Raw genomic sequence first — 23,933 nt, 5'->3', positions numbered from 1 at the left:
TTTATGGCTGATTGAATGCGCTCTATTATGTGCGATGAGGAGGAAGTCTCTTAGCCAATGGATGTAACTTGGCCAGATAGGAAAACGGCTTTCATCCGTCACACTCCATAAAGTGACAATAACTAGCTCATTTCTCTACACAAAGGAAGAGGGGGGGAAAAAAAAAAAATAGAGCGCAATCTTTTTCAAGCTACGATGGAGGAATGACACGAAAGGTGACACGGTCGGGTGTCATCTTTTGTGCGACAAGTATGCAGTTATGAATATTAAACGAACCTGTGGATTCTTAAGAATGACTGTCGGGACAATTTTTGAAAACGGGGAAAACAACTATTTGATGCCCAAGTCTCACTTGCTGAAAAAAAAAAGCTTATCGGTGACCTGATGGCGTGAAAAATGATGATCCAGCAACTGAGTGCACAATCATTCATCTCTCCATGTTGTGTATTTTTTTTCTTTTTCTTCCAGGCCACGGCAACAGCTTGACCTCAGCTAACCTTCAAGCAGACTCTCGGAGGTGCCGCACTGAGCGGCAGTAATAATAACCACCGCAAGGATAAATGGTCCTTAACCTAAGGAGGGCGCCCGTCGGACTTAAATAAAAATGTATTCCTTCAATACCTGTTGTAATCGCTCACTGTCTAAGCCAATGGCGGCAGCAGGAAGGAGAGTAGGAGAAGGAGGAGGTCTGACCAAAATAGCACCATAGAATAACATGCCGGGCCAATGCGAGTGAGTCAGAGCAAGCAGCTGCTCTTGAATTGCGTCTTACGTGCAAAACACACACATTTAGATTGATTAACCGGTAACAATTGTTGAAAAAAAATATTCTTGAAATTATAAAAAAGAATTGTGTTGACTGCCACCCAAAAAAAAAAAAAAAAAAAAAAAATCAAAAACCACAAATTTATACATAGCGTGAAAAAAGAATGAACAGTTTCAAGGCAGCTTTTAATCATGGATTGAGCAATTTATTCATTCTATCAGGACACTTTTTTTTTTTTACTGTCCTGAAGTCTAACACGAACAAAAAAACCAAATGTGAGATGTTCCATTTGCATCAACCAGAAAAGAAGACTGCGATCATGGAAATAGACATTCAGAGAGGACATTAAAAAGTTGACCAACTTGGATAGATTGCCCAGTATTTTCCCGAATGTACCTATTTGATCCTATTGGACGTTGGTTTTTAAATTTACCAGTACCTTTAAGGTGGGAGTTGGGCAATATATATATATAAAAAAAAAAAAAAAAAAGGCCTCCTAGCTTTTAAGGAAAAGAAAGCCACGTTGAGCACATGTGTGGTTGTAAGAGCTTGCATGCATGCTGACACAGGCACTGATCTTGACTTTTTGGGTCCTTGAATAGAAAGAAAACAGCATTTTGGGATGTGTGAGACCTCGCAAAAAAAAAAAAAGGCAGTAGACAGGACTTCCAAAAAAAAAAATCTAAGAAACACTGAATGACATTTGGATGTGCACTCTTGTCAAAATCAAAAAGACATGATAATAATAAAAACAAATACTTAACCAACAACTCCAAAGATGTTCAAATTACCAGAAATCTGCCGCAGGGAAATGATAAAACTTTAACAGCAACAAACATAAAACACAAAATAGTGGCTTTACTCCAGGAACCTTCAAATTATAATAACATTATTCCGAATATAAGCCGACTCTTTTATCCAGAGGAGCTCTGCAAGCCAGTGCTGAGCATTCTGGGTCCTGTAATAAAATCTAGAAATACCAAACGACGAGAAGCTTTTGAAGCTGCTTCTCATACAAATAAAACAAAGAAATAGCAGTATAGAAAAAAACAACAACACAAATGTAAAAGCAAGCACGAGAAATTTTAAGAATAATTAAGGCGAGTTAAAATATTGCAGAATGTTTTGGCCCCTGTGTCTTCAAACAGACTGCCACAACAGTCAGAGCTCCCACGCTGCATGGATCCAGAGGACGGATCAAATGATGACATTAGGGGGGGGAAAAAAAAAGGAAAAAAAAAAGAGTGATCCTCTTTGGAGAGATTCTATTTGGTTTCATTTCCTCAAGAATATTTTAAAGGGAACACGGACAACCTCCTTAAAAAGCGCAACAAATTAAGAACAAAATGAAAAAAGGGGAAAAAAAAAAGTGTCATTATCTTTTAGGGTGGTGGGGTCACAGATTTTTTTTTTTTTTTTTTCGTCCAAACACCTGATATGACAGATGACAATGACTTGCCTGTGGGAAGAGTATGTCCCGCTTAAAGTTCTTCCCCTGATTCGGATTAAGAGCAGTCCGGCAAAAGATACAAAAGAAAACGGACCTCAAGTTTTTTTTTTTTCTTCTTCTAACTGTCTAATGGTCATTTTAGGGGACACGTTCCTCGCAAAGTGTCCCTCTGCTCCCCTTGTCAGTGAAAAAAAAAAGGCGGATTCAGCAATCCTCTTGTCCCGAGGTCATGCCTTGAGTGTTAGGGGGCCGGTTGTCGGGGCCCTTTGTGGTTCTGATCGCCAACAAAAGAGGCTTCAAACGTTCATCCTTCAGGTCCGGTTTTGTCCTCATCAGCTTTCAAACCCATTCCTGCATGGAGCGTTTGCAGTAAAGTATGTGGCGCGGCGTACCTTTCCTCTTGAACTGCACCACGGTGTAGACCAGCACCAGCAGGCACAGGGCCAGCACGCACGGGATGACGATGGCGACCGCCTTCACCGTGTTGGCCTCGTCGTCCAGCTCGATGATCACGTCCGTGTTGCCGTCGCCGGCGGGAGGGCGACCCGGGTCGGCCGACATCAAATCGCAACCCATGAAGTCCTTGAGGATGGAACGCGGGTAGCCTGGCTCCACTCTGAGGAACTGGTTGTTGAACTTCCAGTACTCCTTCCCCTTGTAGAAATATGTGAAACCTGAAGGGGCGGGATGTGGAAAAAAATAATAAATAAAACAATTTCACTAATAGTGAACTATGCAGTTGAGCCACTGTGCACTTGACAGCAGCGTTGTTAAGCAACATTGTCACAGGAGATTAATTAAAAAAAACTCATTAAAAACACACACGTGAGTCAAACCACAAAGCTAATATCAAAGCAGAATACATGTCATCCGGAAACAAGCTGCTCTGGTGTTCTCCAAAGACTATTTTTTTTTTCCCCCATGAGAATGAGTGGCCAATTGTACTGGTGTCACGCAAACTAGAAAGTCACAACGAGTCAGTGTTCATTTTTGATTCCAACCCCCTGGAGGAAGAATTCACTCGGAAACCACGTGTCTCCTTCTGTGGGATTATTTGTGAAGACAGCAATGCAAATGTTGAGCGAAGATAAAATGAAAGTTTTGCCTTTCCTGTGCACAGTGCAAACATATATCTATTAATTAAATCCATTTGATAATATCAAGGTTGGTGTGAACCTTGTTTTTGACACCTAGAATTCATTTTAAGGGAGTTTTAAGGTTGACTCCAGGACGTCCCTAAAAATATCCATATCATGTAAAACCGGCCGCTTACCTTGCATGTGACAGCTTGGCTCGCTATTTATTATTCATGCCTGCTGTTTTCAGGGAAAATGAGGACAAATACTCTAAATGTAAATCGAATGAACGAGATTGGACTTTCTTAAAAATGGTGGACGGGAGACATTGTTCCTTCCAAAGAAAAAATATGTTCCTATGTGAATGTGTCACCCGCGTAGACATGTACTCAATGATGTCAATTTATCTGGGTCGATCTCGGCGACACGTGACACACCCCGACCTGTATCTGCTTCGAACGTTCATGTGACGAATGCACGAGGCAATCAGCCACGCCGCCCACCCTTCCCGCTCACGTTCCTCCCGGCCTCAGCGGCACAAATATTGGGCTATGAATTTGGCTGCCGACCCACAGGACAGATGGCCCGAGCGTTCAGTACCACCTGCCCTGCTTTTTCCGACCAAGGTGTTGCCAAATCCGGGCCCGGGTCCAACTGGCAGGATAAGCTCAACGCGGAAAGATTTTCTGGTCTGCAAACAATCGAGCGGCTCGACAGGTGAACACTTTTGAAAGTTACATCCGGCTTGATTCGGGCCATCGGGCTGAAACCGGAAGATCCCAGTGTTTCTTTCGGCTTCCAAATTAATTTGCACCAAAATATTTCTTGAGCAGGATGACCTATATTCATATTCCAATATAATCACCATTTCATTTACATGCCGATGCAAAATGAGAAAGACGGGGCAAATGAATGCGATTTACGTCCCCGTACAGCCAACCAGATGAAATCAATACAAGCTGGCAAATGAACACTACATCCAGCTGCTGCCAAATTAGAGTATCAGCAAGGACAAATCATACCGTTGGCTTTATCGACAAAGGCCCCCTGTGGCGATTCGGGCACACCTCTCCACACGGTGATGGGTTTCGGATAGCCGGGGTCCATGGTTCTCTTTTCCTCGTTGTAGCGCCAGTACCTGAACACGAGCAAAAGATGAAAAAAAAAATTCACCAATACATTTCCTATATCCATACCTGTCTCCTTTAAAGAAGTAAGTCTTGGCCACATCTTGCCACCACACGGCCGTCTCTATGCTCTGAGCCGGCATGCCGTGACCGTACTGGCTGATGTCCTTAGGGTATCCGTCCTGCAACACCGTGTCCTTAAACACCCAGAATTGCTTTCCTGCAAAGTAAAAAAAGAAAAAGAAAAGAAAATAGAAACATTGAGCAAAAGAAGGGCAAGCAAGAGCGCGGGTTACCCTGCGGGTGCGATACACGAGTGAGAAGGGCAAATTTACAAGGACGGCGAGCACGAGCTTTGGCGTAAATATCAAGCGGTAAACCTGTTGCCTTGTGTAGTCGATGTTTCCCTCATTTAAAATAGGACAAGGCGCAAAGTGAAAAGTTCTGCCCTTGCTTTCAGATACTGTGGGAATTGAGGAGGCGGTAAAAATGAAACGCCCAGATGTGTTAAAGAGTTTCAATTGCGATAACATAAATATAATATAATATAATATAATATAATATAATATAATATAATATAATATAATATAATAATGCCATGAATGAATGCCATGTTACTTTCTAAAATATATATTAAGTAAAATATGTTTTGTTGGATTTGTTTTATTCTCCTTCTTCTAAGTCCACTCCCCAAATTTCTCTGTGTAGTGAACTCTCCTTCCTGGGGAGTAATTAGGTGAAACTGCACACTTCTGACAGTGTGACCCCAGGAAGTGCGTTTCAAGTCATTCCAGGAGGAAGAGGAGGAAGTGGGGGTGGCTGGAAGAATTTGTATTGCAATATTATCATCGCCGCAATGATTAGAATCCCAAAAGAGTACATGGGATTTGTTACACACACACAAACCAGCGGCGGCCTCTTTTTAGAGAGGAAATTCATTTAACCTCTTTCCCTGACAAAGACCCACTCAATCCATGTCACACTTCCTCTGGCCCTGACACAAATAATAAAAAAAAAAAAAAAACACCACACCCTGGGATTAAATTCACTTCCTACCTCAAAATTGGATTTTTTTTTTTAAAGTAACATACAAGAGTTGTTCTGTATACAAAGGGGAATTCTTTAGCGTTATAAGCTATCTGCATTTAAAGTCTACATCTAATTTTTATTTTTATAATTTTCTTCTGATTGAGGGGAGAAGCATACACTGGTATAAATGCATCAATCCTGTTGTTAGCTAGTCTGGGAAGATAGCAGGGTGGAAAAAAGGCACACAAGCTTTTTGGCGCAAGTTGTGTGCGTTTCCAGGAATTGTTGGGTTTTTGAAAATAGAAATGAGGTTGAGCGAAGATTTGTAGTTTTATTTGCCAGCCTGCTTTCATTGCCCTACCTAGGCGTCGACCTCATGCATATTGATACTGACCAAAAAAAAAACACCAGAATATAACTTGCCGTGCCGTCATTTCCAAGATTCATTTGGACTAAAGTCGAAGATTTAAAGAGAAACATTAATACCGCTAGGACTAAGCTCACTATCAACATTATTAAAAGACAAAGCTTGAGGATTACCTTGGATTTTCCGAGCAAGTGAGCAAAACATTCATCGTTTTCAGATTTACAGTGAAATAAGATCAAGGGAGTTCCCTCAGTGATAACAAAGAAGACACGAGTCTCTTGTTGTTGTTTTGTACCAGACTATCAAGCCCCTTAAAATAAAAGAATAGTGGCGGTTGTAAAAAAAACAAAAACAAAAACAGGCTTACCTTTGAAGAAAACAAATTTGCCCTCACTATTTTCATAGACAGCATCAATTTTGGGTGGCAGACCCCTCCAGAAAACACTGATGAGCATCGGGTACCCAGGCATGACCGTGTTATCCCGTACTCGCCAAAACCAATGATCCTAAAAGACAAAAAAATCACCATAAATTATTCTGAAGTATTTTCATGCTCTTTCATTTTGTCACGTGCAATATGGTGAGTATTCTCAGATTCTCAGCTTTCCCATTGGAATGGAAGGTGTGTCTATTTGATGAGGGATGAAATTTGATGCCAAAAACAGAGTCAGGGGAGACCCAGCTGGGAAAGCCATTTGGACTCCCACCCCATGCTAAAAAAACAGTCCAGCAGTCTTCTCATTATACATTCAGGACACAAAAGATTTGGAGACACACACATACACACACCGAATGAAGGCTACATCAATAGCTGATTAAACAAAGCGTCTCCGCTACTCTCACTTTTCTCACTTTCTAATCCAATTGTTTCGCTGGGACTCTGCTGGACACTTCTCCTCTTTCAACCTTGTTCACTCTGCCCAAACTTCTCACTTCCTTCTGTGATTCCTTTGCCTGGCTCACTTAAAAGCCACAGCTGCCCTAGATGCCAACTGCTTCACATTTTCTTTCATATAAAGAACGCAAAGGTAATTGAAAACACATGTTAAGTCTGAAATTGGACCTTTTTGAATTCTCTGGACTTAAGATGAGAGAAAATGTGATTTTCCCCACCCTAACATCTTATACTCCCACTAGGAAAAAAAGGATGTCATGAAACCTCGAAAACATTTCAACTAATTTGTTATTGTAGAAACAACAAAAGTTGAAAATTGAAATTTTATTTAACAGAGTTTGCAAATAAAGGAAAAATGATAGCCCCACGTGTGTGCACTAGATATGGTAAAAAAAAATTATCAACTGTAACAAGCGCGACATCTCACCTCGCTTTGTCATTTATAAAACAGGCTGAGAACAAAATGCAACATATTTACAAAAAAAAAATGTTTACTGGTATTTTCTATGCACAGTAAGTAGATGTAGCAAATTCACTTAAATGTAACAAAGTTGAAGTAATTTCCCCCAAGGCCGATCGAGCTTTGTGAGTGGATAACATAAGCATGCAGAGATTAAATAGACGTTGAATGAATTTTTTAAAGAGTATAAATGCTTGAATATGAATTCCCCAAGTTAAAATCTATATGCCTGAATAATTAGAACTACTTGTTTACTATGAAATACTAAAATAAAAAACTTGAATGAACCATTGTAGGTGTTGATATCAACAACTGCTGCTCTAAGTGCAGTTTCATCCATAATATATTGCAAAGTTTAAAAACAGATTTATTATCTTTGGCCGTAAAACGCAATGGGTGAGAAGGGGAAATGGCAAACAAAGTCTTCTCTTCCCCTTAACTCCACAAGACTCTTACTTAAGCAATTAATACTATTTATAACCCCCTACCGGAAAAAAAAAAGGTCACATATAAAGCATGAGTAGCACTCTTTATCCTGTGTGTGCACAACACAAGGCTGCTTTGTGTCTTGCCCCAAGGTTTATCTGTGTTCCTCACTGCTTGGTGCAGTAGTCTTGTGCTCACAAGCTTCAACCAAGGATAAAGATTCATTGAGGCACGCGTGTAGTTTTCTCTTAAAAGCCACGTTTGTGAGTTGTGGTACAAAAAAATGGTCTGAGGTTCCAACTAATGGCTCAAAATATTGTTTTTTGTTTACCTTAAAGACAAACATCTCTCTTCTTAGTATGGCCAAGGTGTTGAAACATCCATCACAGATGTTAGGTTTAGCATTGGGATGCGACGGTCTGTCACCGGGAGGCAGCCGAGGAGGTCTGGTCTGCCGGTCTGGTTTGCGTGGATCGGAAGGCGGGTGGGAACGAGCAGGGGGCACCGTTGGTAAAGGCTTGGTGGGCTGCGGGAGCTTGTCAGGAGGCCCTAGACAAAATGTCGACAAAAAAAAATGAGCTACGCGAGGACAAAAAACATTCACTCCCATTGACGGCAAAAGACGTCAAAGATTCTGGGCTGGCAGAGAATGATTTAACCACTTCCCTTCATGTATTTTTCAATCTTAAAAAAAAAGATGCCGTTGAACCTGAACGTAAGAATAAAACAAGCGGTGTACACATTTCTCTCGCTGACGCTTAATATTCATGACTAACATGAAAGCAGACTGAAGAACATGAATCCAACGAGTACAAAGAGAGAGGTAGAAAGGAGGACCATGAGTGGGTTGCAAGTATAAATAATTGAACACATGATGGTGCAGAGATAACATTCCCTGTGAATGTGGAAAAAAAAAAGAAGATATGGCTGGCTTCACAAGCTGCAGGAATATTCCATATTTTTCATATGGAAGACTTTGCAGTGAATGTAAAACAGATCCAATGATTCTAATGATGATTGCAGATGAAGGAAGCAAAAGAGCAATTGTTTAAGGGAAGGAGGCATACATCAAACTAATCGAACGGCGGGCCGATCAGTGGATTAACGGGAGCGCTAGACATCTTCCAGTCCACATAACGGATGCCCGGGGTTTTACATGAGCGGGATTCCTTTCACTGACTGAATTAAATCCTGTGAAATACATCCCAGATTAGACGAGGCAAAGCGCTCGGCAGTTATGTAAGCATGCGGGGAGATCACAGTTAGTTGGACACTCGAGGGGGGGGGCATAAACTGGCAACATCTCTGTGCCATGACAAGAGAAAATAAATACTATCCAGAATTCTTGCGCCACTGTATTATTGTATCACAAGAAACACACCCCGAAATCTCATTTCCACTTGTGTGATGATTAATTCCGTTAAGTACACACCGAAACCGACCGAGTCTGTTTTGTTTCCACCGAAACGTTATCAGTCCGAGCAGCGTACGCCAAAAAGGAAAGTCTCGAGGTGTATTTGCTTGCCATCAAGATAAGACGGAACTGTTTAGCCGGGGTAACAAATGAATGAATATAAGTCGCTCATGGCAAGTCAAACAAAAATAAACAGAAAGCCTATTAGTGTCCAAGGAGCCCCAAGGACTCGTTTTTACAAATTAAATCAGACGTGACTCCGAGACACGTTACGGACAACTTATTTGTGTTGGCTAGAACATAAATATGGTGGTTGGCAGTTGGGAGCGCTGACATTTCTTCAACAAGTTTTTTTTTGTACTGCTCAGTTGGTATGTAGAAGGTTGAAAGAAAAAAAAAAAAGCAAGCCAGAGGCCACAATGTGTAATCGCAATACTGTGTGACAAAAGCGCTTAAGTCTTAATTACACTGGAAATCTTGATATGTTTGCAGCCTAATGACATCATGACCATTTTTCCTTCTCAGCCTCAACTTCCCATTGATATAAACACTGAAGGTCGCACCATTGACCTTATTTGGATTCAACAATAAGGAGGGGGGGAATTGCCGGGGGGGGAAACAGAGAAGGATTTCCGTGAGAGGAACTGCTGCCACTTGTCCTGCCCTTCAACTCCGAGTACAAGAGAGAGGTGGAGGGAGAGGAGTAAAACACAAGAGGGATGAGGAGAGATTTGATCCCTTGCCCAGGTCTGTCACTCCCAAAGGTACCCTAGTCATGTAAACAGATGGCCGCTTCTTGTGTGTGTGTGTGTGCGTGTGTGTGTGAGGGAATGTGTGCAGCCATTCGTGCGACAGCCCGCTGTCATCTCGGTGGAGTGTAACTGGTTTACAGTCTCGACAGCTATAAGGGACAACTTCCCACTAAGTTGCGTCACATGCAAAGACAAGATGATCAAAACAGTACCAATGTGTCATCTAAAGAAAAAAAAATCCAAAAACAAGGCTCACCATAAATCTTCTGGATGCCCAGCAGATCGTCCATGGGTAGTTTGAAGTTCTCAGTGTCCATGTATTGGTAAAAAGGAGCCATGATGGCCGTCGGGTCATTGGAGTGTTCCAGCCCGAGTGCGTGACCCAGTTCGTGGACCGCCACCAGGAATAAATCGTTACCTGAAAGTTGGATGGAGAAATTAGCTGTGACATGGCCAATTTACAATATATGCAGTGAATTGAGGGGATTACGCAATAAGGTCCACACAGAAACGGGAGACATAGGTTGTAATTAGCGTGCAGTTGCGGTTAACCAAAGCGGTTGTGAACTTTTGACTCTGGAACACTCTGTGGTCGACAGTTCAATTCGCTCTGAAATTAACACCCCCCCCCCCGTTCTCGACTCCCGCTAAATCCCCTTCATTTACGTCACACGGACTAAATATTTCTCAGATGTGAGCATGAAATCGTTTTTGTTGTCAAGCGTAACTATTAAATTGAGTATAGCCAGGTTTCGTTTGAAACATTGTAGTATTAAACTAGAAGAGAGAACAGTGCGTTGTTGTCAATATATTTTGCAAGCGAGGAGGTCAAATGATTTCCACATGATACGAATGAATGAAGATGAACTGTAATTTTCCAAAGTGTTATTCTTAAGCTTCAACTCTTTGGCCTCCCGGGGGCATTTGAGGTTGCCACTTTATTTTTTCACTTGTCGACCTAAGTCATACTGTACGTGGGGGTCCGTAAACAAAAAGCCAAGGGCGACTTGGTTACAGCCTCGCCAATGGTGAGGATACAAGACAGGTGAAAAGAAAAAAGGTGACAAGGAATAAAACAAGGTGGACAAAAAAAATATAGCAAATGTGGGAAGTTATTTAAAGTTTTAAAAAGCTCAAGCATCTGCAAGCTATTTACAGTACAGGCTACACGACAAACTGATAAATAACTAGTTTTGAAATCTGAGACTAGTAAAAACTTCAAATAGTTGAATGGATGAATGGTAATAAAAAACGGTCTATCTATCTCTGTTTTTAAAAAGTGAAGACAATTTGTAATTTTAGTAATCGATGCAAAATTTGTCTTTGCGGGCCACATAAAAGGATGTGTCGGGCCGTATCTGGCCCCCGCGCCTCGAGTTTGACACCTACGTTTTAGCGGGTTGAAATAAAAAAAAAAGACACTTCAAAGGGTGGCGTTAACATTTACATTGACAATCTTCTCTCTCAGTGGTAAACAGGAGCCGTGATTAGAAACCAGAGTCGTCTGCTTGCTCTTTCTCCGTAATTTACAAGCTCCCTATACATGTCGCGGCCTATCTGTGTGCTCGGGGCACATGTGATGTGGGAATACAACCTCCCTGACATAAACATGAACAAGATAAACAGACACAGGCACACAAATCAGATGACGATGCTGTCCGTCCAAGTTCTGGAGTTCCGACTGTCCTGGAACAAGATCTGATAGGTCTCGTAGAAATATACGAATAAAATAGTTTTTGATGTTATCACTAAAAATGTTTATACGAACGCAAAGACCAAAGTTGTTCTATCGCTTGGGTGTTTTTTTTTTTTTTTGTGGTACTTTTCTGGTTTGGCCTAAATTGTTTTGCAGTGTTACGCTTCAACAATTCCCCTAAGAGACTTCACCACTGACAATTTGCTTGTAGAAGTGCTCTTGGAAACGGGTGCCACACAACAAACTGCACACCAAAGGGGGGTAATTGCATTTCGATGTTGTTTTCGGTCTCCAAGCACGCTGAATTATTATTTTTTTCTCCAATATTGTATCAGACCAAAAAAAAATACAATATATATTTTTTGTTATTGAATGTACTAAGTTTTGGAGAAGCTAACTCAACATAACGTGTACTCTGCTGTGGCGTAATTATTAATTTACAGAAACTGCAACGGAGTGAAATTCAGACTTTGGAATATTGCCAAGGATTCGAGTATCAGCAGCTCCTGCGGACTGGAGGTAAATAAACCAGCAGCGAGCATATAATTAATGCTGCCAAGGAAAGGACATCCTTTATTCTTGTCATGTTTATCTCAGCGTAGCACCTGTGAGCAAGACAGGGGGATTGGTGTACATTTTTTATTGTGATCATTCATCATTAATAATACATTTCCGAGCGAGGGGGCTTTGCACGTGGGCACACAAAAACAGGTGTCCTTGGAAAGCCCCAAACTATAATATTGCTTGTGAAAACTCGGCTTACACCGGCCGGGGAAAATGAAAAGACAGATGCTGATGCACGTCATTTTCAATTAAGATGCTGTGGAGAATCTTATAAGGGCATATCAGCGGGAGGGGACGCCTTATCAAGGTGTGTGTTTGTGTGTGTGTGCGTGCGTGTGTGTAGGCGGAAGCGAGCCCCAGCGCCCATGTGGAAGTTGATGCTGCTGCTGTCAGTAGGTGGCTGTCTATTTCTAGTGGCAGCCTGGTGGGCAGAAACACGTGCTGACATCTCTGCTTCCTTCCGTGACTTTATTTCGCTCCCGAGTGTGCGTGCGATTGCAAAAACTCGCCTTCAAAGTGATGTTTGTAATACGTTTTGGGATAATAATACGTTACGATTATACGTTTGGTTTTACTCCCTTAACCAGTCATCAAATTGATTGAAAATATTTTCAAGTTGATCAAAATCAACAGATTTAAAAGAAAAATAAATCGTATATCCTTACAAATGACACCCCAATACTCAAGAGTGTGATCCACTAATCCACTCACACGTGTCTGTGTTGCCGGGTAAAAAGGTTCAGACAAAACGTCACGTGTGAACTTACAAGATGGAACAGCTACAGTACGAGCGTACTTAAATCGCATGCTTGCGTGCGTTTATCTCCCAGCGGACCGAGGATTAATTCTCCAGTGCTCACTGGTGGCCTCATCATCCAAAACAATAACAACAATAACATCCACAGTCCGCCCCGGTGCCGACAACCAAAGCGCCAAATGGTCCTTTCCCCTCAACGGTGCGAGGGATTAGCTATGACAGACTGGCGGCTTACTGGACAGAGATTTATCAGCGCCACTGAAATATGCAAAGGTCGAGTTTAGGGTACCGTATTTTCCGCACTATAAGGCGCACCCGAAAACCTCCAATTTTCTCAAAAGCCGACAGTGCGCTTTATAATCCGGTGCGCCTTATATATGGACCAATATTGAGCCACTATGGCAGGCGTGTCCAAATATACGGACTTATATATGGACAAAGTTTTAAAATGGGCCATTCATTGAAGGTGCGCCTTATAATCCAGTGCGCCTTATAGTGCGGAAAATACGGTACTGTACGTGTAGCTTACATGTTTAGTTTAAGACGGTGACTCACGACTTTCGACCGTAGCTTACCATCATGGTTGGGGTTGCCCAGCGTCCACGGCTCATCCGAGTCAAAGTGCGTATCTCCGCCGATTCCTGGCCCTGGGAAGTAGGCGTGGGCTAGGAAGCCGCCCTCGCCGTCAAATGGTGAGCTATCACCATGGAAACCTGAGGCAAAGATAATCGTGATGTCCACGTCTTTTTTGGTTCGCTCCAGTTCACTGTACGGCACGGCTTCGAAGCGCAGCGGTGTCACGTTTTGCCAAACGTCAAAAGCTCGCCGGATGGCATCGTGGGTCTCCTCGGCACCGACTTTGGGGGTCACGTTCTTTATGCTGTACGGATAGGACACACAAAATGGAAGACTTTATTACTGTTGTGTTGTTTCAAATGTGAAGTAGTACGCAAGGTACCCAAAGTTAAAAATACGATCCTGCCAACTGAGGCTTACGATTTTTGAGCCGAGTCCACAATGCCAGCTCTGATTTGTTGCAGGTGTGGAGAGGATTGGACAATTTTCTAGCTCACAAATCTACTTTCTAATTAAGGCTTATCAACAGCCCACTGCCTTCTGAAAGCCCAAGTCTGGTTAGTCACGGAGGGGGAAAAAGCTCTCACGGCTTTCTACGCTCTGAGAATAATCGTCACGGTATTAAAATTTGGTTTCACTCTGGTTTGGTTGCCAACAGCTTATGAGAAGACGTCTGCCTGCTGTTGTAGCTGACTCGAATGGTGATTTTTTTTTTTTTTTAATGACGTTTGAAAAAAAGTCCGAGCCCTTTCCAAAACCACTGCTAATTGACGAATTAAAGAATTTGACCCCTTCTAAGGCCATATCAAATATTTAACTCCATGTTGGGAGGTGATAATTACTCTGGATGCATCTCGTGCGCTATAATAGTACTTGCATGTGGGGAAAACAGTGGGGATGCCAAAGCTAATTAGGGCCTCCCAACAGCACATACTGTATACGCCGACGTGGAAACCAGCACACACACCATGCATTAATTATGCCTTTTCAAAACCCAGCTTTGTTTTTTAATGATTATTTAACGAGTCTGAAAGCGAAAGATGGATATTTTAGAGTGTGACCGTAGCTGGAATCAAACCGAGCGATAGCAGATTGAGACAGCGGGGAGGACATTAAAAATCCACTTGCAGAAATGTGTTTTTCCATTTTGGGGTGCGATTTAACTAAATGAAGAGTAAAAATTGATTAATCAACTCTTTTTATTCAGTGTTTTTCCATCGAAATTGTTTTTTTTATTTCAGCTTCTATGAAACAATTAAAAAGGTATTGCTGTCGATTTTTAGATCCTCGTAAAATGTTTGTTTTAGCATTTTAGCTACTGTATCGAGCGGCCCAGTTGGGTATGGAATACTTTTTTTTTTTTTTTTTGGGTGTTTTTATTAAACCGTCTGGGTTCGTTCTGTCCTTTTGTGCTGAATATTTAACATTTGACATTTTCCGAGATTCATATCTTGTCGGAGCCATTCCGGACTGCACTGCTCGGTGGCGGCAAAGCGTTTCCTCACTGTCGAAGGTGGAAGACGACATGGAATTTCACCGCATTCACGACTTTGGCTGCAGCAGTTTGACAGCCCGAGGCAAAGCTGCCTAAGCTTCGCACACCGCCACATAGAGCCCTTACGAATATGCGCGCAAGAGCAAATACACTCTGGAAATCCTTCGATCCTATTACATAATCTATCCCTCAACTTTGCACTCGGGGGGTTCCTCTTCTCCTTGTAGCTCATTTCTGTTTTTCACATGCCTTGACTGAGCCTGACAATTTAGATCTTTTTATTTTCTGACAATTTATATATTTTATTTTTTTAATAAAAAGAAATCTAAAAGCTTTTTTTTTTTTTTTTAGATTTTCATGACCAATTTATATAGAAATGCAAAACAATCCAAAGGGTTCCCCATTTGCATATTCTTTTTGTTTTTCTCGCAGTTCTGCCCCCGAACGATATCCCAAAACAGCTGCGTGTCTAATTCAATATTCGCCACGCGTTTATCCTCAAAGTAGACAAAAAGCAACCATTAAGGCTTGTCCCATAAAACATAAAGCCAAAGACAGATAAAAGCGATTTGACAAATTGTGGGCTCGTAAAAAGCAACAGTGAACTTCTGATGACCTTCATGCGTCTTTGTTGTTACAGACGTTCATAAAACTTTACAAACCAGATATTTATTTTTTTTGCTCGAGGCAAGAATGTCACTCACCTGTACGTGATATGTTTGTGTTGCCACTTTTGTCCCGTTAGGGCGTACCGCCGTTTCCTGACGCTGAATTTTGATACACCCGCAATCTGGTCAGGAACGCCACATCTGGGCTTCTTCATCCACCTGCAGGAGGACACAACAATAAAACCTATTAAGACGGCTACCATGCAAAAATATTTTGAAGGCTCAACTGGCACACTTTTCCAGTCCACGTTATCTGATGGATCCACATATGACGCTCACCTCAGTGTGTTCCCGCTGCATAGCGAGAAGCAAAGGGAAATAGAAAAACAGGCAGACTGTTAGCTGATCACATTTCACCCTGTTTCAGTCCAGTGGTTAGATGGCAGTCACTCGGCCGGCGGACACATTACGGCGTTACAGTTCAGTGGGCAGATTGAGCTCATTGCCATTTGTAGCACGGATGGCATTTGGGTGTCGCCGGGGACAAATGTCAGCGAACAGCGTTTGAGTTACGCGCAGGTAAAAAGTCACCGCGCAGAGTGTCGAGGATCGATGACAACTTACAAAAGAAGAGTTAGTCACGTAACGAGCATCACTTTGATTCACTCGTTTTGTTTGGACCACATTGAATTTTCGGTGTTACTCACTCTATGGTGTTGCTGTCCAGAGTTCCTGTCACGTTGAGGCCGTAACGGCGCTGCATGGCAGCGATAGCGGACTGCATGACTCGGGCAGAACGTAGCACTGACATTCTGGGGTCTGCAGGAGGGAGGTAGCCATACCTTTGGAGCCACGTCTAGGAACAAAGAAACACAAATTAGGGAAGGGTACCAAGTGGGAGACATTACACATCATGCACATTGCAAATAAAATAAAATAAAATCCTAAAGAATAGCACAGCAGTTGGCTCTTTTGAAAGAAATGATCAAATGGAAAGTGGCAGGAGGTAAAAAAAAAAAAAGAAATCGAATTTATGTTAGGTTTACTGAGCAGAATGCAATCTTTTATCGTGTTGTTTGGCTTGTCAGGAAAAGAAATTGCCATAATAGAGCTCTCAGTGTCCCTATAAAATCCTGCCAAAGGGAATCACCTCAGATCTCGGGAGGGAGGAAAAGGGGGTAGTCGGGCTTTCCCACGCAAGACCTTTAAGGGATTTGGCTAGTCCCAGACGTTCTGTATTCCTCATCAGCAAAACAATAAACACAACGTCCGACGTCTGCATTTTGTGACACAAATAAAATCCCCGGTCATAAAGAGAAGCAATAGATTGTAACGCATTTGAAGTGTGTAAAAACATAAACACGCCAATTGAGACTGGGAATCAAATGTCTAATAAACTGCCTGGCAGCAAATTCCCCTCAATTAGCCTTCACGCTGCTAAAGCTCTTTGGCAAAACATGAGTACGATCCGACAGGAGAATATCGTTACACTGTTTATAGTTTGGAGTGGCTGAAATACAATCAAATTTAGCAGCCAGTGAAGGTCAAACATGGAAGTTCACGACTGTAGAAACAGTAACATTAGCCTGCTCTCACGTCAACTGATTCCATTCACCAAATTAGAAGTTAAAATCTGAAGTAGCGTGACATCAAAAGGAGTTTCGTCATTTTTTGGTTTTAAGAGATGTCCGCATTTAGACAGCATGTCTTGAAAGAATATACAAAATTGTTTCCAGTGCATCTCACTTTGTAAAAATCACTCCTCTACTTTCTGCTGGTATTCATTTGACTTCTAATGCGTACTTTCTCCTTCCTTGTCCTGTAATTATCTGTTCTTCCTTGGCATCTCCTCTTTGAAAATCACAGCCACGTTCGGCGTTCCCCTTTTTCCCTGACTGCCACGATGATATCTCAAGAGGCAAAAAAAAAAAGCTAGGCACAGCCGATCAAACAAAAAAAGAAGAAAAAAACCCCACACAAGGCTGTTTTTAAATAAATAAACACATTTATCTGTTCAAATCTGTCCCACATTGGGCCAAAGTTGAGCTAGCACTCATGGAATAATATAAAAGTTGACCTTTAAAATTGCTTTACGTGGACTGTAAAGTATTTGACACACTTTCAATAATAATCAAACAACTCCAAGGTTGCTCTGCTTCTTTCAGCCTTCATTGCCATCCGTCTCCTTCATTACTTTGTTGAGTACATTCTTTAATTATTTCCCGTTGCGGGTCTTGCATCGATTGACTCTCCGTGCCAATTTGAGGAGAAGTCGCTTGCAGCTCAACAGCCTCCTCGTTCAATGGAATGGAAATTCCTGCAGTAGGTCGGAACGCATTTAGGTCGTGTAATGACGTTAATGGGCAATTTATGTAACACCTTTCGAGATAATGTGCTTCCATTTCACACCACTCGAAAACAACTTCATTCTGAGTGTCGTGTCAATCAAAGCTTGTTTGAAACTATTTGAACTTTGTATCATAGTTTGCCAACTAGTCTGTTTTGGCAAAATTCTTTATAACGTTCTATCAAAGTGACCAAAACCACAATTGAATCTCAGCGAATCAGCCTCCTCGTGATTCATACTTCTTTGCAGTCATGAGGTTAGAATTTCCCTTCTACTCATTAATTCAGATTACTGGCTAAAACCTAAAATGTCTGAATTCCATCTAAGCCTATTTCTGGATTCTCCAGACTTGTCTCCACTACACTGAGAAGTAGAACCCAGTCACTCCTCTGTATTTTCACCAGGACTGTTTTTTTTTTTTTATTCTCAACTGTTACACAATAAAGGAGAAAAAATGCAGGCAGACAGAAAACACTGCGATCTCAGCACTAACAAAAAAAACTATCCGATTGAACAGAGTCAAAAAAACAAATTTTCATCTGCTGCCAAAAACGCCAACACTAGCAGGGGAAATATTTGAGTTGAAAAGAAGGGCAAAGTACTGTACTGACAAGGAGCACGGATCCAACGTCCCTTTCAGGAGTTTGACAAAGACGCTGAGTCGATGTGAACCTCGGGACCGACTCTCCGTTTCAAACTCAGACTGTACCTGACAAGCAGAAGGTGGCCTAATTACGACGATGGGTGCCATCAAAAGGCCATCGTGTAAGGGGATGGAATTACTCCATTATGGATGAGGTGTATGTCAGGGAGCCTGGCTGGCATAGCAACACTTTGCGAGCATGTGGCGACTGTTGATGTTGCCACATCCGACACCGGTCTGCTCCCTCAGGTCACGGGGACGGCGAGTGATGTTGCTTTTAAAAATAAAATACTCCATATTTTATCTTTTAGTTGTTGTTGGTCCTATTCATACTTTTTTTTTTTGTGGATTTATTGGCAAGTACGAATACCGTATTTTCCGCATTATAAGGCGCACCGGATTATAAGGCGCACCTTCAATGAATGGCCCATTTTAAAACTTTGTCCATATATAAGTCAATATATTTGGACACGCCTGCCATAGTGGCTCAATATTGGTCCATATATAAGGCGCACCGGATTATAAGGCGCACTGTTGGCTTTTGAGAAAATTTGAGGTTTTTAAGTGCCCCTTATAGTGCGGAAAATACGGTACTTGGAGGTAAGCGGTAAACTGTTAGAACATAACCCGGGCTCACTAGCAAAGCGTGCCAAATCTGACCACTCTAAATTATTCATCACACCAACAACCACTGGTAAGTGTGCCAGGGTTGTCAAGGAAACCACAGCCTTCCTGCCCACACCAGTGACCGCAAACCCACACGTAAACACACAATCAAACTGCTTCATGCCTCTTAAAGAGACAACTGGACTTCCAATCAGCTGAAATTTGTGATGGGACACTTTGGCGGGCATTGCAAAAATGTAAAACAGTTCATATTCACCTTCTACTGACCCAATACACACACATAAGCAGACACACACACACACACACGCAATACTTAATGCATGTCATGCTTACCTCAGTGGCCCCATTAGGACAAAATGTCAGAAAAATGTCATCCACAAATGTCAGAGTCTGATCCAACATACCGATCAGTGGTTGGTGCCTTTTGGGAGCGAGAGTGTATTCTTCTTTTTGAACTCAAACAAGTTAAACCATTTTTTCAAAACCTCTGCAAAAAAGCAAGTGTGGGGTTTGCACTTTTCAAACACCCAAACATTGTGGCACTCGAAATAATCTGTTACAATCAGCCACTTTACATACGAGACACCCTGAAGGCATCATCTCGCGTTTTGTATGCGGGTCTAAATATTTAGTAAAGTGTGAGCGTCAAATATAGAACACAAACACAACGGCTGGAGAGAGGGGGCGGGGCTTATTTGTGTGTCAGACTGATGCTATGAATCATTAAGGTCAACACATGTTGTATATGTCTCTAGGTGAGCCATATGTGATCGACAAACAGCTGACACCCCCGGTGGGCGATCAAATCTGCTCTGATGCATTACATAATAATTTAAGACCTAAATCTGACACCTCATAACTATTCAGGATGGAGCATGGAACATCTATCCTGCTGGAATAATGTGCAACAAAAATGAATGACTTAGCAGTAACAGGCTGTACCTTCTGTACAAATCCAAATTAAAGGGGGGAAAGAAAGGAAGAATATTACTGGAGGACAAATGCAAGGCAGCCAATTTGACCATGAAGTCAAATCCAGGAAGTCAGCCAACCAGAACAGTAAGTCTTTCGAATGGAGCAGCAATTATTGAGCAAGTTCAGCTCATAGCTTCCACATCAAACCAGATTTATTATTTGCACTCCTACCCACTATAAATTAATACCTGTCATTGCTGGAGGTAGCTCATATCTCACCTCAAAATTCACTCCCGAAATTTCCAACTATCAGAAGTACAGAGCGTACAAAAACACTTAACAGTGCAGCAATCTTGATCCGCAACGGGAAAAAAAAAATCAAGAAATCAAATTAAAAAATGATCAAAGGCTTCTTTTTAACTTCTTTCTTCATGCCGGTGTCACGCTGAGCAGAAGAATGCTGCCTGCAGGATGCGGATGTCATTCAAATTCTTACGGCTGACATGTTTTTAGACTACAATGTGTTGAAAATAGCTGAAACTAATCAATAGTTTCAATCAATCAAATTATCAACAACCAATGAATAGGATCACAATTGCAAATATAATTACCGTATTTTCCGCACTATAAGGCGCACCTTCAATGAATGGCTAATTTTAAAACTTTGTCCATATATAAGATATATACATTTGGCCCGCGTGCCAGACCTTGGTCACGCCTGCTGTAGTACTCAATATTGGTCCATATATAAGGCGCACCTGATTATAAGGCGCACTGTTGGCTTTTGAGAAAATTAGAGGTTTTAGGTGCGCCTTATAGTGCGGAAAATACGGTAAACAGAAATGCTCAGACAAACAATAGTCACTTTAATTTTTATGTTGTTTACATCTTATGGGAGAGAAAAGCAGAATCATATACTTAGTCTAAAAATAGAAATTTGTACTTGTTCATAAAGGGTGCTGCTAATTTTGCATTACGAGCGCTTAAGTTGATAACCTGCAGCATCTGGACTAAATCGAACGTCAGCCTCTCAGCCGAGAAGATTGTGGCATGCCAAACTTGCAAATCATGCTGACGTGTTGATGCACTACTTAAATGAGCGTCGGTGGACATGCCAAAACGTCCGTGTGAATGCATGACAGGACTGATTTGTACATAGATTGATTTTTTTTTTTTATGCCTGTGTGTGTGTGTGGGGGGGGGGGGACATGTTCGCTCCTCCAAGGAGGAAATAACTACTGGCTCGAAAAGAACTTTAAAAAAATATAACAATTAAAGTTGATTCTTTTAAAAGGCAGACATGCAAATCATTAGTACACCGCGTGCAGCCAACACTTGTGAATTTGAAAATGTTTTTTTCCCCCACCCCTTCATTATTTGAAATAGTGGACAGGAAGGCAACAGTTCTTGAGACATCAAGTGGAAGATGATAGCACTTAGTAAGCATACAATGAGGTTGCTCTGATGTCATCGCACTAAGTCCCGAGTGAGTATTATTCGTCCAGTTGTATTAAATATCATGCATTTCTTATTTAAAGCATTTTTCACGATTGACGCGGATTTGTGAGTTTAATACTAATTTGTATAATCATATTTGCACATTGTTTACCTATTAATAATGCATTTAATTGAGCTTTTATGTTCAATTTTCAGCTTAGAAGTGGGGAAAAACGAGCTGATCTATTGCACAAAGAGCCCATTGTTGCAAGAAACACAATGAAGCGTGTGTTGAAAACGCGACAAAAGTTGCAGTTTTGGACCACGAGTAGAATAACCACGGTGCTGTTGTCATTTGGAATGGTGAGCGGCTTTCAGGTGATGGATGTCCCGCTTGTTACCTCCACGCTGAACGGCTGCTCCTCTCCGTTCACGGCACATAAAATCCACAGCAACAACTGAAGGCATATCGTCCCCATACAGCAGCGACCGAGACATCTCTTGCTGCTGCGCACCGCCAATAAAACCATAGTGAGCGCCGCTGCTTGTCCGCTTATTGTCTCAGTTCAAGTTTGACTCACAGTCGGTACAAACAACCCGGAGGCGGGCGTCATAAATCCTCAGACGTCTAGCAGCAACATTGTAGATGGATCGGGGAGGGAAGCAGCCAGCCTGCGAGTTCGGTCAATAGCCCACAATGCGTTCTGCAGGTTCCCTAAACCTGGAGGTCAATCGGGCAAGAAGATGTTAACGATTGCCAGTCGCCTCCCGATACCACCGTCCCCGGATCTGTCCTCCGGTGCGTCGGCTGTTGTTGCAAACCTCCAGAGCCTTTTCTGCCTGGCGCGGCATAGCTGCTCGTTTTCAATTGCGCTTCCCACCCGGTGCGCATGCGCGCATCCAGGAGCGCCTGAGCGCCCCCCATCCACAAAAGAAAAATAAATAAATAAACATCCCTGACAGCAAGCGTGTATGAGGTTGTTTTGCTCACATTGTCACGCGTAACGTCTGTTCACCGAGACAAGAGGAATTTATCTTACTTTGTCAGCACTTTACCACAAGCACACAATAGCCTTTGTTCAGTACTCCAGCTTTTGGTGCATGTTCTTTTTTTTAGCAGGAAAGGAAATCACATTTTCTTTGTTTGTACATTTTATGTAGCAGTGTGAAAAAAGGCATTTTCGATATGCTTCCATTAAAAAGTGCGTGTTTATTTGTGCGGTTTTGATTCTTGTCATTTCCATTGTGATCCCCTTGATGGCCACTAGAGGGCATTGAAGGCTCCTTTTAATTCAAGCAACTCTTACAAACTCAAAAGATTCTCACCACCCCATATGATAAAAAAAAAAAGGACCAAAGTGAAAGTAGAACACATGACCTTTGGCCTTGTTCAGAGCCCAAACGATCAATGGCGTTAATGTTTCACGAGTACTTCCTTTATTTCCTCTTATGTGGCCTTTCCTTCCAGAGTTAGTTGGCTGACTTGTATTTTCTCACTAACTACTTCCCCTCGCTCCCAAACTGTTTCACATCCACTCCTTTTAATGATTTCCTCTCACACTCAATAATCTTCAATACCCTTTTGGAAAGGTTCTGGCCCGTTCCAACTGGTCCACCCACCAGCACGGAGCTATGCCAAGATTCTCAAAGCCTCTCCAAACGCGACTCCGTCTCATAACTGCTGCATCTGCTCCCAGTCAGACCTTCTGGATCTCCTGGCAGTATTAAAAACAAAGTCTGTCTTCCGTTTGGTACTTCACATAGAGGAATCAATTAAAAAAAAGACAGAGGGAGACGGGAAGAGATGCTAATGATCCATTTTGGAGCTGTAGATAAACACTTCTATTTGTCAATATAATGTTAAATCAGAGTTTAGCTCCCAATGCTTCTTGAGGTTTTGCTAGGAATCATCAGGCCATGTTATAATTACAAGAACATCCAAAATAATTGAAAGAAACATCTATTTTCTGTGCTTATTGTCGATTTTATTTTGAATGGTAGAGAGAATCTGGTTCACCGAAGACAATCGCAATTCCTGCCAAGACCTTTTTTATGATGTTTTCTTAAACGTAGCCATGACGCCAGTGTCCCTGTCATTCGACTGCGGTGGCGTTTGTTTAAAGAAGTGAGCAATTTTGGTGTAAAAATAACTTCATGACCAGCAGAACTGCCAACAGACCAAGAAAATTACATTTTCATTTGTCTAATTTATCTGATCACACCGAGCCCGTAACAATTTCCACTCTTCTGCAAAGTCTTTTTTTCAGAAGATGTTTCGGAATCCTAAATAAGGTAAAAATTTTGCCGTGTAGAAATCTTATGATTTATGAAAATGACATAATGGCGGAGCCATTTTAATCTTTTATTACTGAATAATTTTACTGTTGAAGCCTTGTGATGTGGGATGATGGCAAATGAGGTCGAGAGACAACCGCAAAAAAATATTTCAGAGTCACCACCCTTTGCGAGTGAAAACAGTGGCAAAATTGTAAATTAGGTCATTTGG

At 41.8% G+C, this 23,933-nt stretch overlaps 1 protein-coding gene across 2 annotated transcripts; it reads right to left on the bottom strand.

The window, feature by feature from the left end:
• Window positions 1–934: 934 nt before the first annotated feature.
• On the bottom strand, window positions 935–22,321 carry LOC119139260 (matrix metalloproteinase-16-like). 2 transcript variants are annotated; one of them, XM_037279796.1, is made up of 11 exons: window positions 21,829–22,321; window positions 16,166–16,314; window positions 15,798–15,812; window positions 15,555–15,677; window positions 13,355–13,659; window positions 10,019–10,180; window positions 7,928–8,145; window positions 6,183–6,321; window positions 4,489–4,639; window positions 4,315–4,430; window positions 935–2,890 (listed from the first exon to the last, which is right to left on the bottom strand). In XM_037279796.1, exons 1-11 carry the CDS (start codon window positions 21,955–21,957, stop codon window positions 2,556–2,558), a joined length of 1,842 nt encoding a protein of 613 aa, XP_037135691.1. In that variant the 5' UTR covers window positions 21,958–22,321; the 3' UTR covers window positions 935–2,555. The 2 variants fall into 2 exon arrangements, with proteins under 2 accessions (XP_037135691.1, XP_037135692.1); XM_037279797.1 differs by lacking the exon at window positions 15,798–15,812.
• Window positions 22,322–23,933: the final 1,612 nt, after the last annotated feature.

The sequence above is a fragment of the Syngnathus acus genome, chromosome 20 (assembly GCF_901709675.1).
Source record: "Syngnathus acus chromosome 20, fSynAcu1.2, whole genome shotgun sequence".
In the NCBI taxonomy this organism is placed as follows: Eukaryota; Metazoa; Chordata; class Actinopteri; order Syngnathiformes; family Syngnathidae; genus Syngnathus; species Syngnathus acus.
Note: the sequence above shows the minus strand (reverse complement) of the source record. Positions and strands in the feature narration are given on the sequence as shown.